The 13,811-nt window shown below is 31.8% G+C and overlaps 1 protein-coding gene across 2 annotated transcripts; it reads left to right on the top strand.

The window, feature by feature from the left end:
- Positions 1-1,054: 1,054 nt before the first annotated feature.
- On the top strand, positions 1,055-12,324 carry LOC105327718 (cyclin-dependent kinase 6). 2 transcript variants are annotated; one of them, XM_011428325.4, is made up of 8 exons: positions 1,055-1,172; positions 3,192-3,509; positions 8,339-8,474; positions 9,961-10,128; positions 10,401-10,510; positions 11,103-11,153; positions 11,281-11,416; positions 11,682-12,324. In XM_011428325.4, the coding sequence occupies exons 2-8, from the start codon at positions 3,280-3,282 to the stop codon at positions 11,844-11,846; spliced, it is 996 nt and encodes a 331-aa protein (XP_011426627.1). In that variant the 5' UTR covers positions 1,055-1,172; positions 3,192-3,279; the 3' UTR covers positions 11,847-12,324. The 2 variants fall into 2 exon arrangements, with proteins under 2 accessions (XP_011426627.1, XP_011426628.1); XM_011428326.4 differs by lacking the exon at positions 1,055-1,172 and adding an exon at positions 1,312-1,449.
- Positions 12,325-13,811: the final 1,487 nt, after the last annotated feature.

The following is a 13,811-nucleotide window of genomic DNA, read 5'->3' as shown; positions in this document are numbered from 1 at the left end:
AAACAACTGTTAAACAAAGTTTGCACACATACGCTTCATATATATCATAACTATAAAAAAATTAAACAACGATTGAAGAAAAATTCTATTTGTCACGGGATATAACAACAATTTCTTTTTTTCTTTAAAAATAAATACGTCAATACATATTAATCTTTTTAAATATCAGAATAGACTTAGATATTTCGTATGTTTAACATTCACTTTCTGCCTGGACAATGGAAATATATCAGGCTCTGGCAACAATAACATTTTTGCTTTCAGACATAAATGATAAAATAATAATCGGTACATGCGCGGATCCAGAAAATTTTTCCAGGGGGGGTCCGAAGGATAATTGTGTTTGCCAGGGGGGGTCCGAGGCATATTTTCGCGATAATTTTACTATGTAAATTTAATAAATTTTCATTTTCCAGGGGGGGTCGGGACCCCCCCGACCCCCCCTCTAGATCCGCGCATGCCCGGTATTTCTTTTAGATTTAAACTACTGGTTGAATGAGTTTTAATAGTAGGTTGACAGAACCTTTTCCAAATCCTATATTTATTAATTGAGTACATATTCAAATCATAATTAATTATGTGTAAAACAAATAAAGAATAATTTATTAACCCTTAATTTAAAAAAAAAATATCTATTTGTTATTATACATGTATGTATAACATTTATTTCGATTCGAAATTACATTTTCTAATAACGGAGTTTTAAAATTTTTATTTTTCTCATTTCCAAAATATTCTATAAATTAAACAAAAATATTAAGATATTAAAATAAGTACTATATATGATGACATCTTATATCAAATGTCATTTAACATGCATAAAACTATATGTATATATGTTTAATAACTCGATAACTTGTATGTTTATAATGATAGCTTTAATTTTTTTTGTTGGGAAATAATTTTTAGCATGTCACGTATGATTTATGGGGATGTTTGATACATTTAAATTGTAGTTGCTTTCAAACATTACTGACACCCTACTTTGTCCAAGATTCAAGGTTGACCTTTAAACTAACAAAGGAATGTATTTATTCTTCGCTGGCCAATCAAATCTCGCCATTTCTACGGCTTTCAGCTGTTCGATACGCGGAATATTTCATAGTTTTTCCCTGGAGTAACAGTGTGAAAGAAAGAAAAAATCAGGAAAAATCAGCTGAAGGCTTGTTACAGTAAGTAATGCAGGTTTTAAGAATTTTTTACTTTGAGGAAAACGTTTGCAGTGTGACCATACGTTTTTAATATCAATTTCTTGCAGTAAAATGCGTGTGATTTTAGTTGTCAATGAACACGTTGAACAAACAAAGGGCAAATACTGATGCCATCCGAATGAAACTCCATTCATTCATAGGATCGCATGTACAAATAGAATGTAATGTCATCTCTTTGTGTCTAAAGTTAGCGTGTTTTTCACTAGAGTATCAAAAAAGACATTTTTCGGACGATAAGGTAAGATTATGGTATAAGTAAGTATTCACTCAAAGTGAAAATAAATTTCAAAGAAACGTCAAGTTATATTTGCAAGGTGAACCATTAATAGACGAAACAAAGTATGCGTAGCACGTGCCACCGATGTAGAAGTTATAATTTAAAAAAGAAAATAATATGAAATAATGCAGAAAATTTATTAAAAAGTATTTTATTATGCTTATCAAAAACTTTTGCCACTGTTTGATTTTTTTTGAATGTTTGATTGGCAAAAATGTTATGTAATAAACATGATAAAAATGAAAACAATCAACTGAAATTACCTTAAAACTGAAAGTGGAAAAATTACACTATTCCAAGACAAAAGGAATCATTATAGGAATGTGTTATGTTTAATTATTTAGTTTATTTAGTAGAAATGAATATATGTATAATTTGTTATAGGTATATCTTATATCACCAATTTAAAAAGATATATAATAGTCCAAAAATATTATAACTAAAATTCAAGAGATTCTTGTTGAGGTCAGTTGGCTTTGTTTTCACTTGTTTAATTTGTTTTGTTTTTAATGACAGTTATTTAATTTTTTTGCATGCAAAATGATGAATGATTTTTCAAATAATGAAGCACATATATGATATATTCAGTTTTCATTGTCTAAATAAAGATTTCTATCACCATTTATACAGTATGTTCTACATAGGAAGCCTTGTCTGTAAATATGATTAAATATAATGTGAAAATGTATTCCAAATTTTTAATTGTTGGACTGAGTCATTGAATATTCAAATTGAGCCCCTTGCAGTACGTAATCTATTTAAAACAAGAAACAGACTGAAATTCACACATGAAAACTAATATGTCAACAATGTATTTTAGTGGGAGGTAGTTTTATGTTTGGATACTGGCGAATTGATTTTTAAGATATTGGCTAAGAATTGTTTTAATCAACATCCTGCCAGCTAATGAAAAGTGTACATAAAGCTATACTGTGCAGTCTGTGTGGGCCAGTGACCTTAATCCGTGGGAGGGATAATGGGGAAATCCCACATTGCACATTCACTGAGGTATAATTTATTAATAAAAAATATTCTGCACTTGTTGCCTAAATACCTGAGTTTTGTAATTTCCCAACTTAATTTTTTTCTATGTGATGCATCTCTAACTGTGGAAAAATTTTTAATACCAAGAATTGTTTTTTATGCCTTGACATCCGTATGTTTAAATTACTTGTATTATATGTATGATTACATTTAATGATGAAGGGAAGAGTTGACAAACACAAATGCATTGCAGTTACCTATAAGCTGATGCATATAAAATTTGGTTTTAGTAATGTAATTGTATTGGTGTATTGGCACAATATCAACATGATCAAATTAGTTAAGTGAGGTTGATTAACTCTGATATCAGACAGGAATACCCATGATTCACAGACAACCATAAACTTGTTTTTTTGGTTTTTTTTTATAAGATTTGCTTTAATATTCAAATTAGTCATGGTTGCTCATTAATTAGAGCAAAATTATATCACTAGACTCTTTTCTGACATACATGTTTAGAAAGCCTTCCAATGTACTCAGGTCTTATAAATGGCATATATCTAATGGTAAAAATAATCTCTTTCCTTCTCTTTTTTGTTAAATGACTTCATAATAATTTTTTTTCAGCATATACATCCATTAGAAAAACATTTACTGAAAAGCAAAAAATTAAGTTGTCATTACATTACGTAACACAGCATATATTTTTTCTTTTGAAGTTTACAGACTTATCAACATGTGAGGGGAGTAAACGCTATCCTTCCACCCACAACAAGTGGAGCAAGCCGTAATGTGCAGACATCGATCATGACATCACACAAAGAAAAGTATGACCACAACTATGAAGAAATTGACGTCATCGGGAACGGGGCGTATGGAACTGTGTTTAAGGCCAAGGACCCTCGTAACGAAGGGAGCTGGGTGGCCATCAAGCGCATTAAGATACAGAATACGGAGGAGGGCATGCCAATGAGTGCCATTCGTGAAATAGCCCTCCTCAAGCAGCTGGAGAACTATGAGCACCCTAATATCGTCAGGTATTCTCATCTATCTTTGCTTTAAAAAATGTATCTTCACTTTTGGCACATCTCGTTGACTCAATCTGTAAACTGCACTTAAAATATTAATCATCACACTACAGATATTTTACCGGTACATAGTCTTTATGATTGACTTCCCTCATTATTCCCCCTTCCCCTTTATTTTTCTGTATGAAAAACAAAAGACTGCACCCGTCACACTGCATTTATCAATAGTTCATATATTCACACTCATAATGCCCTAGATATTGACAGTTGTGTAAAAAGGACTAGTAAGCAGACTTTACAAGTTTTTATTATTATATGTATCGAAGTACGTGGGATCATGGAGTCTTTAAATTGTTCTCATGTTTCACTGTAACAGCGACATAAATTTGTCAGACCAGTATACGAAATGATACAGAATAGTTCAAATGTGACAGCCTCCATATATATTTATAATATGCACATATCGTTATCGTAGCTAGACTGAAACTTGCTTTATCAGTCTTGTTTGGTTTAGTTCATCATAGTATGAATTTTGGTGCATGATTAACAGAGAGAATTATTTGTGATTAAAAAAAAATATCCAGTTAACTGCTATATTAAATTGGTGAGCTGCTATCTCTGCTTCTCAGACTCAAACAGTTAATCTATGTGTAGGGAAGGTATATACATGCATATACATATGCATTGCTATACATGCAAATCAGACCATGTGAGCTGATGCCTATGTAAAGTTCTTATGCATGTATTGGTGTCTTAAAATATTAATCATGTCAATCTCGATGTATTATATTACATAAAGTATGGTTTGTTTCTTAATAAGCAATGAACTCATGGAACTCTGAATTTCAAACCATGAACTAGGATGAAGAATAGAAATTTAGGCTGAATTGGTGAAATATTCCAAAATATTGTACAACGGCATACATAATAATAATAAAAAATAGTTTGTACATGCACTTAATTCAGGCAATTTTACAAAGCTTAGGCATATAATTACATATGAGGGTATTCGATAAGCAAGTTTGAGATAAAGAGAAGTCACACACAAAGAACATTGTATAGAGGAGGGTCTTGTTCATTTGTAATAGTCATTGTTATAGAGTAAACGTGTGCATGTTGCGGGATAAGTACGGAGGAAATCTTTTTGTGAATACGTGTATTAGTGTTGTTGATCGCACTTGAATTAGTCTGTTGCTCACAGATAAGGATGCTCCATCATCTGTCAGGAATTCAGCTGGTGGCTGCTACTTGAGAAAACTTAAGTCAGAGGTGGATAGTGTGGGTGGATCATACAGACAACACTTCTCATTGATTGGTTTGTCCATTTACCCAAGGGGGCAGATATCCTGCATCAGTCATCAAATTCTAATGTCAATCTAAGGACCTTTAATGAAACAATTAACATGGGTTATTTACCAATAAATGATAATCAGAACTCGTTAAAAGAGATCGGAATTGTTCTGCTGATATGAATCTAAGTACGTGCAGTGTCAAGGTAATCTCTTTGTCATGCCTATTTGTAAAGTTTTTCATTAATATGACCTTCTCCTGAAACAACCTTGAGTCAATGTCAGAGGTCAAGGTCTTAAGTAGTTGTGGCCTGAATTTTATCCAGCTTTGCTGAGCATCAAGACTTTGGAGACTTACTGTTGAGGATGTTAAACAAATTTCTCATTTCCATATTTAAAGAAATAATATTTAGGTCAACTTGTATTTCATGTCAATTAAATGTTAATTCTTTTAAATATAAAGAAGTCTAATGTAATTGAGATTTTGATGTTAGCTACAGTGATAAATAGCCCTGATACCTATACTCATTGACTTATGTATTCGATTTGTATTTGAATTTATAGAAAGAACATTTAAATGAAATGTTGATTTTAGATTGCTTTTAAATCTTATTTTGATATCATTGATTCAATAAGAGGGTTGCATGTGATGGAAAAGTTGAGTTTAAAATCACTATATTGTAAGGTTACAGAGGTGACAAGTCCTTTAGATTACTATGTACCAACAAATTGCATGCCTCTTAAGTGTGACCCTTTCACTGTACTATATAGCAAATTATTTTCTTCAATGTCATCTTTTAAAGATCTTTTGATCAAAGAGGGCAAGTGCGTCAAAGCTTAAAGAGAGAACTTGACATTCTATAATTAACACAATTATGTTTATAACTCTATCGCCATAACCAAATTAGGGACAAGAGCTTTTATATATCTTGCTGAAACATTGCAAGATGATAAAAATGTTGTTTTTGTAAGATTAGAGGATTATTAAAATACTAATAGTTTTTATCTGACACAGAGTGCAGTAAAGCAACTTTGTTTTTAAAAATTTTAGACGTGAAAATCTCTGTAAATGTTGGCTGCATTGACATACGATTTGAAATTTTAAACTACCCATATACCTACTCACCATGCTCACTACTCACACAGAGATTTTTTAATAGTGTGAGTTGAACTAAATTTAAAGATTAAGGTTAATTAAATTCACGTAGTAAACAAATTTAATGCAGAGCTTAAAGGAGTCCATTTCATGTATTATACAAGTTTGATACGGCTTGAAACAGCGTCCATAACCTCATTCAGTTTATAAAAAAAATGAAAAATTCAATCTATACGTTGTCTCTCCTCCAGATTAGTTAATTCATGTGACATGATAAAAAGTGGATTCAGATTAAATTAAGTTTCCTTACACTCATGGAAAGCTAAGTAATTGTCATCATGTGTGTATTTAACACTTGCGTTACCCTTATAGGGTCCACTCTTCAAAAGTACTGTGAAGAGATCCTCATTGCTGTTTGCCAATCCGCTATGGCAAGGGAATTAACTTCTTACAATGGTGACCCCTACTCTGACTGTCATTTTTAGAATGGGAATTTTTTGAAAAATTTTTGCCCTGATGATGATTTGTATTTTGGTATTGGCTAATCTATGTTTCCTACTAATATTTTTGTAAATGCAAATGGCAACAATTTTATTGGGTGCCATATTGCCCTCTAAATTGTGTGCCGTCCATTCATTGCTTCTTGATTTAATGGCAAGCTCTTATTAATTTGTCTTGTGTTGCTGCTTCACCATAACCAGTAATAAGCAAGCAAATACGGTAACCTTCAACATCTTTAGTAAAATGTCTCGTTAGTTTGCCACTATCTCATCCAGTTTCATGTTGAGTACAACCATATGTAAAAGTTTTTAACTAATATCATCTACCATGTAATCACAGTCTGAAGAGTAAAGGTAATCCCCATCATATTACCTCACAATCAAATTCATACATAAAATTACATCTGATAGTGTATAAGTTGTCCTAATGTTCTTTATTAGGGATTTCTATTAATTTTAATGCATTTTGTTTAGCACTGAGTAGAATATTCAAACTGAATGTTGTCAGTTATAGGAGGATCAGTTTGGAAAGTAAACTTTTATGTATTGATCTCTCAACATAGTGAATTTCAAGAATTTTCAAGTGTAGGTGTATTTTCATTCAAACTTTAAACGTACTGGCAATTTACAGAGCAAAATCATACATAAACCAATTCATACAAGAATGTTTTTGCAAAACGGGGCTATCCAAATCGTGCTTTAATAAGACTGTGTTCAATACGTAGTGGTAGACATTTAAAAACCTGATCGATTGTAAGCTATTCAGAGCCCCGATAATCTATGCAACAAATATGTGAGATATGCCTGGCTTTATACCTATATAAGTAGGGTAGATATGTTGACATTTCTGCCTGGATATACTGTAATGTTCATGGGACTATTTATATGCATTCACACAAACTGTATGAATAATGCTCTTCAACAGACAGCAGTTAAGCATTGATCCAAGATTTCACTCGGTATTTTTTAGGAATGGGAAAAGGGGGGGGGGGGGTGCCAATTGCCAAATTTGCAATACTGAGTATAATTAGCATCAACCCTTAATGTCTTTTTTGACATTTTGTTGTACCATTGTTTTAAATGAATACAGCAGAATAATAATCAAATTGTTGAGTTATATAAAATCAATCTACTCAAAATTCATGTCAGGGTTGTATTATATTTACATGTACATGTATGCTTGTGCTTTGTGCTTTGTGTATATATGTGATCATGTACAGCTATCAGTGACCTGAATACCAGCACTATCTAGCACACTCCACTACACAGCTGATGTGATGTACTGATTGACTTGTAGGTAATATATGTAGGTATATCTTTCAATGTCACCTTACTCTGTTACGATTCCATGTAAATGTCAGATATGAATGTGTCTGATTCTGCTAGTGTCAAATAAAAAACCAACACACATACACAAACTGTTAACTGTGTGTAATTCTTGATCTTATTAAATATGTAGGATATTTTATAAAAGGATTTAGCTGCTGCACAGCTGAACTCCCTATTCCAAGATTAAAATTCACTTGCACAGACAGCTTAAAGTATTAAAATTATTAAAAATTAAAATTAACTCATTATGAATACTTCTATAATTCTGTAAACATCTGGTTTTGTCCATGTGTAAAGGTAATTATCAGAAAGAGCTGGAATACATATATACATAAATATAAATCTAAAAGTCTTTAATTTTAAAAGCACCCAAAAGTATCAATTTTAAAAAGACTTAATAACTGCAATATATAGGCCTACACCTGTATTGCAGCTAGCAAGTAAAACTGACAAAATCAAATTTGCTGTGTCACAATGTTTTTGCCAACATGTAAAAATATAGTACATGGACTAATTTATACATCTACATGCAGTGTTACATTTCTTCTTAAAAAAATTTCTGGTAGACTTAGCAATATGACAGATGGAGCGAAATGTTTTCACCAATGCCATTAATTGTTACAGATTACTGGATGTTCGTCATGCCCAGCAAAGTCCGACGGAGATTCGGCTGATGTTGGTATTTGAATACATCGATCAGGATCTGTCCACGTACCTCCAGCGATGTCCGAGCCCCGGCCTCGGACCAGAGAGGATCAGGGTATGTTACTCTGTTAAACAGGATGGGAAGTCATTCATCCAACTACAGGAAATTGTATACATGAAACCATTGCCACCCATTAGGTCTTAACAGCTATCAATTTCATTTCCTTAACACCTTAGTTTCATGTTTACATCTATTTATCATATAAACTGCTTTCATCTTATTTTCTCATTTCTTTTAAACATTAATTTCTCTTTCAAACATTCTCATGTTTTTACAGTTGAAAATTAGTTCTTAATACGTAGTGCCTGTATTATCTACATTAATTGATTTACTCTTGCAAATTTGCCCCCCCCCCCCCCCAAAAAAAAAAAAAAGAAAAAGAAGAAAAGAACATGCAGTTGAATCTTAATTCAAAAGACTTCTGTCTTCAAGTATACAATGCAATCAAAAAGAGTTCATTGATCAAAGAAGGAATTCTGATTAATTAAGATGGATGGCATTGATGAACAAAATCAGGAAGTCAGTTGCATAATTACACACTACTTGTAAATCAGCATTAAATCAAGCTTGATTTCATTCATACAGAATGAAATTCCAATATATTGCGGAGGTGTTGATTTCTAAACAAATCACACCTCAATGGACAATGAATGTCTGATAGTGCTCAGAAGAAGACGAGCAGTCCAACATGAATATTTAAATGCCATTAACATGCAGCTGTATATATAAAACTCTGCCATAATCTTAAAGTAGGAGGATTGGGTATTCCCCATAGGTGCATAACAAGGCAAATTCCATTCATACCTAGGTGTAATGTGTTGATCTGTTAATCAGGCGCTCCCAATGTGTGATATTTATTCCCATTTTACATATTGCTATAGCTTTGTGGTGAAAATGTATCCTTAGGATATGTGTTAACCTTTCTTAACTAATGGAATCAGTATCCAGTCAACCAATCTCTATGAAAAAGAAAATGCTTAGATGTAAATTTAGAAGCCTCTTAGCAAGTACCTGTTTTTGATCATTCACTGAAAATGTGAAATGTACCGTACTCCAAGATTATTTTAACATGTACTTTGAAGACATGCATATTCATGACATAAAGGCCCTTTTGAGTTTGTGTTATGCTATTAAAAACTTTTCAATATTTATTAGTAATAATGTAAATGTACTTGTCAACTGTATTTGGAAATTACGATACATGGCTGTGAACAATGCAGTATAAAAGCAAATCTGTGAAAGAGGCATTCTTTTTTGTGTGATGCAAAGCAATACTGTAACCCATCTTTAACTGCATATGAGAAAATTTTGTTAAGTTCTTGACAATCGTCTTGTGGCAGACAAATAGTACCATTCTTTTCATGCTTTTTGTATATTTATACAATGTATGTTTATCAAAATAAGCTCACTCATGAAAGTTTAGCACTGGTAAATTGTGAAATAATGTTGTTACAAACGAGAGATGGTTTACAGTTATCTTGAAAAAGGTTTATGTTCATTTTCAAAAATACAATATACACGTAATTTCTTAATTTTGTAGGACCTTATGCTACAGCTGCTTAATGGAGTGGATTTTCTGCATGCTCACCGAATTGTACATCGAGATTTGAAACCACAGAATATTCTTGTAACCAGCCAAGGACAGCTCAAACTTGCAGACTTTGGGCTTGCTAGAGTCTATGCGTTTCAAATGGCATTGACATCTGTTGTAAGTCTTGCACTTTTCTGTTAGTTTAAGTTGCACATATTCAATGGTCAAGAATTTTATAGGGTAAAAAGTATTGTTTTGGGTAATTTTAATAAAAGAAAGTGAAAAATGAGAGCCAAATTTTTTGTGTGTTTGCATGTTGGTTATCTTGTATTTTTCTGTCAAGTTTTCCAAAAAGAAAAAGGGAAATGTTTCGTGAAGTACAGTATGTATGTGAATGATAACGTTTCTTGGCCGAGTTACTGACTCTTTGCTTTGTACTGTGGTTACAGGTCGTTACTCTGTGGTACCGGGCCCCTGAAGTGATTCTACAGGACACCTATGCCACGCCTGTGGATATGTGGAGCTGTGGATGTATCTTCGCTGAGCTCTTTAACAGAAGGTGGGACTGACTGATTTAATGGAATAGCCGTTCACCGCAAAATACTGAATCAGACAGTAGTAGCTTGATAACCAGTCATTTTTAGCTGACTAATGGAAGGGTCATTTTCAGCTAAATGATACAAGACGTTATTTGTGAAGACAGTTAAATAAGGAAGCATTATAAAAGCAAACACTTCAAGCCTAATATGGCAAATATACAAATTACCAGTTCACAATGCATGCAAAGGATTAAAAATTAAAAGAAATGAAATTTTTTTATGGAAGTGTTAGGATTTTAATTTAGGACCAAATATAATTTTTTTTCTCCTTGAAACTAAGTTATAATTTAAATTGTTGTCAATTATTATTGTTGTCAATAATTATTGTTGTCAATTATTAGAAGCATTGATGGAATCACACCTCACAGTTGCTAAGTCATCATTTGACAATTCAGCATTGATTTTGAGTCTTGGGCAATTTGGGTCGTTGGGTCAGAAAAGTATACAATGGACTAGCATTGTGAACGTCAGAATATTTAGACATTTAATTGTTTAGAAATGTGTAGAAAATATTTTACTATTTATGTTAATGATTAATATTCTTCACCATAGGCCTCTGTTTTGTGGACAGTCAGAAATTGATCAGTTAACAAAGATATTTGAGTAAGTATGCTAACACTGGCATAAAAAGACTTGATCATACATATACATGTACCTGTATCAGTTTAGCATTTTATATTAATTATTTCTGTAGTATTTCAAGTAGCTTAAAAATAATTTTTTGTTTTAGTGCTTTGGGTCTTCCTCGAGAACAAGACTGGCCAGAGAACGTGACACTGCCCTACCATTCATTTAAGGCGAAACCTCCACAGCCAATCAATCACCTCATTCCAGAGATCGACTCTGATGCCAGGGATCTACTGGAGGTAGGCTTGTTCAAATGCATAACAAAGTATTACAGTATGAGCTCTGTATCTAACTAATTACTTGACAACTGGCATTCAGATTATGGTAATTCCCATTAGAAATTTAGTGAAGTATTATAAACATTTAAAGTGGAAAAAATATATTTAAAAAAAAAATAGAGAAAAGCTTATATTATGACTATGCTCATTAATATTGTTGCATTTTTAACTGCCCACAGTTATTCTTGAAATTTAAAATATCAATATTGAAATAATTTTTTTCCAGAAATTATTGATATTCAACCCTCACAATCGCATCACTGCCCACGATTCCTTGCAGCACCCATACTTCAAAGACGAATTAGAAAGTATCCGAACGTCAAGTTCCCTCTCTGAGAGCGAGTCATTAGATACGTCGGACTGTCGCTCGGATACGCCTGTCAGCAAGTGATGCTTTAAACTGGTTCTCTGTTAGCCCAGTGTTTGTATTTTATCAGCTTACAGATTCCAGTTGGTTCTATCTGAAATTGGACCAGTGCTTTTGCACTATCAGGAAGTCATTGTTTTGTATATTTGTTAAAAAGGTGTCCGAAATCACTGCTTTCTTTGCAGATCTTGAAAATGAATTTCATATAATTATGTATTTTATGATTATTGTGGTTTGTTTGCAGTTCCAATAGCAATATGATCTGTGATATAGTTGACATACTTTTGTTTGAGCAAAAATGAGCAGGCAGGGGTTGTACAGTTATGAATCTTCCTTAGATTGTGGTTAACTCACATTCACTTGATCTCTTTAATCGGAGGTAATTGGGGATCCTCTTAGACATGTCAGTACTAAATATTCATTGTTCTTAAAGTCGTATACATACACTCTACATGTATTTACACATTTTTTTTTATGAATTTTTTAAAGTGAGGTAATTAAACTTACACAGAAATTGTTGTAAATGGAGATTATAATATGTTTTTGATGATATGAAAGTATTTGATTTAATCAATTATGTTAACAAATTGAGTTACAATGGTTATGATGCAGTTTTCAAAAAAGTATTTATTTGATTATAAGTTGTTCTTTATGTAACATATTTTAAAAGAAAAATAATTTTGCAGCATTTTATTTTTCTTGTTGGAATGTATGAAATTTCTGATGGGCATGTAGATATCAAGATATACAGGTTGTAAAATCATGGAATGGCCTGCCAATATAATTTTATGTTTAACTTATATAATGGCGATATGCATGATTAGGCAATTATCACTTTTTGTAGTCATATTAACTTTTTTGCATATGCTTTAGTGTAATTCTACTTTAAATTTTTCATTTTTTTCTATATTATTTTAGATATATGTACAGACGATGGTCTCAGTCTCAAATCAATTCAAATTTTGTAAAATTGTATGTGTTCTTGCCAAGCCTTTTTTCACTTTTCATTTGTGATTTTCAGATTTAAAAACATTCAAGATGGGTAACTTCAAGCACATTTTTTGTAATACATTTTATCATAAAAGAACCGTATTCTGTTGATTTTAAATAACAACAAGAATATTCATATTTAACAATCTCAAAAGAATATCAATTACTTACAACAGAATCTCAAAAATAGGAACTTCTGTAAATATTATAATTTCACATGCACTGACTGCTAGTAAATATACATGTAATGTCTTAAATAAATTGGTCTTTATGTTTTTTAAATTATCTCAGGTGAACAAAATAACTCCAGTCTTGTTCCTTTTTTTCTAAAACAAATTGCTTAATTGCATGCAGTTAATTATGCAATTAGTATATACAGTTAGTACATGAGGTGCAAGACTATATGACATTCAAATCTCACTCGATCACTGGTTCAAAGATAGTAGATGTTAATAAGTTTTATAAGTATTTCTTGGACCTTGATGTGTGGATGGGTTTTTTTTTCTGACAATTATTATGGATGAATGGTTTTTAATTAGTTAAAATATTTAAACAGATGTTACTCTATTGATAAAGTGATTCATACTTTTGAATTCGTTATTTAGGAAACAAATAGTTTTGGTCAGGTAAATTCTTTATAATATCTTTAACAGAGAAATATAAGATTTCATTCCTGAAATATTCTGAACTAAATAAATATATTTATTTGCAAAACTGCATTTCATTATGAATAACGTAAGTTTTAATGTTGTGGGGTGTTTTTTATATCGTAGTTACTTTTTGTTAAGTTACAATTTTTCTTATGTAATTTTTAGATTTATACTACTTTGGTAGTTTTGATACAAGTATGCAATTTCAGCGATTTAGTCATGTGGTTGATAAAGTTTTATTCTGTAAGTTTTTTCATGATTGGTCATTCCAGTGATGTCTCATCGAAAACAAATCAAGTCCTAAACATACCGTCACCAAGTTATGTCTCAAATATATTTTTATACAAGA

Source organism: Magallana gigas, chromosome 5 (genome assembly GCF_963853765.1).
Source record: "Magallana gigas chromosome 5, xbMagGiga1.1, whole genome shotgun sequence".
Taxonomy (NCBI): domain Eukaryota; kingdom Metazoa; phylum Mollusca; class Bivalvia; order Ostreida; family Ostreidae; genus Magallana; species Magallana gigas.
Note: the sequence above shows the minus strand (reverse complement) of the source record. Positions and strands in the feature narration are given on the sequence as shown.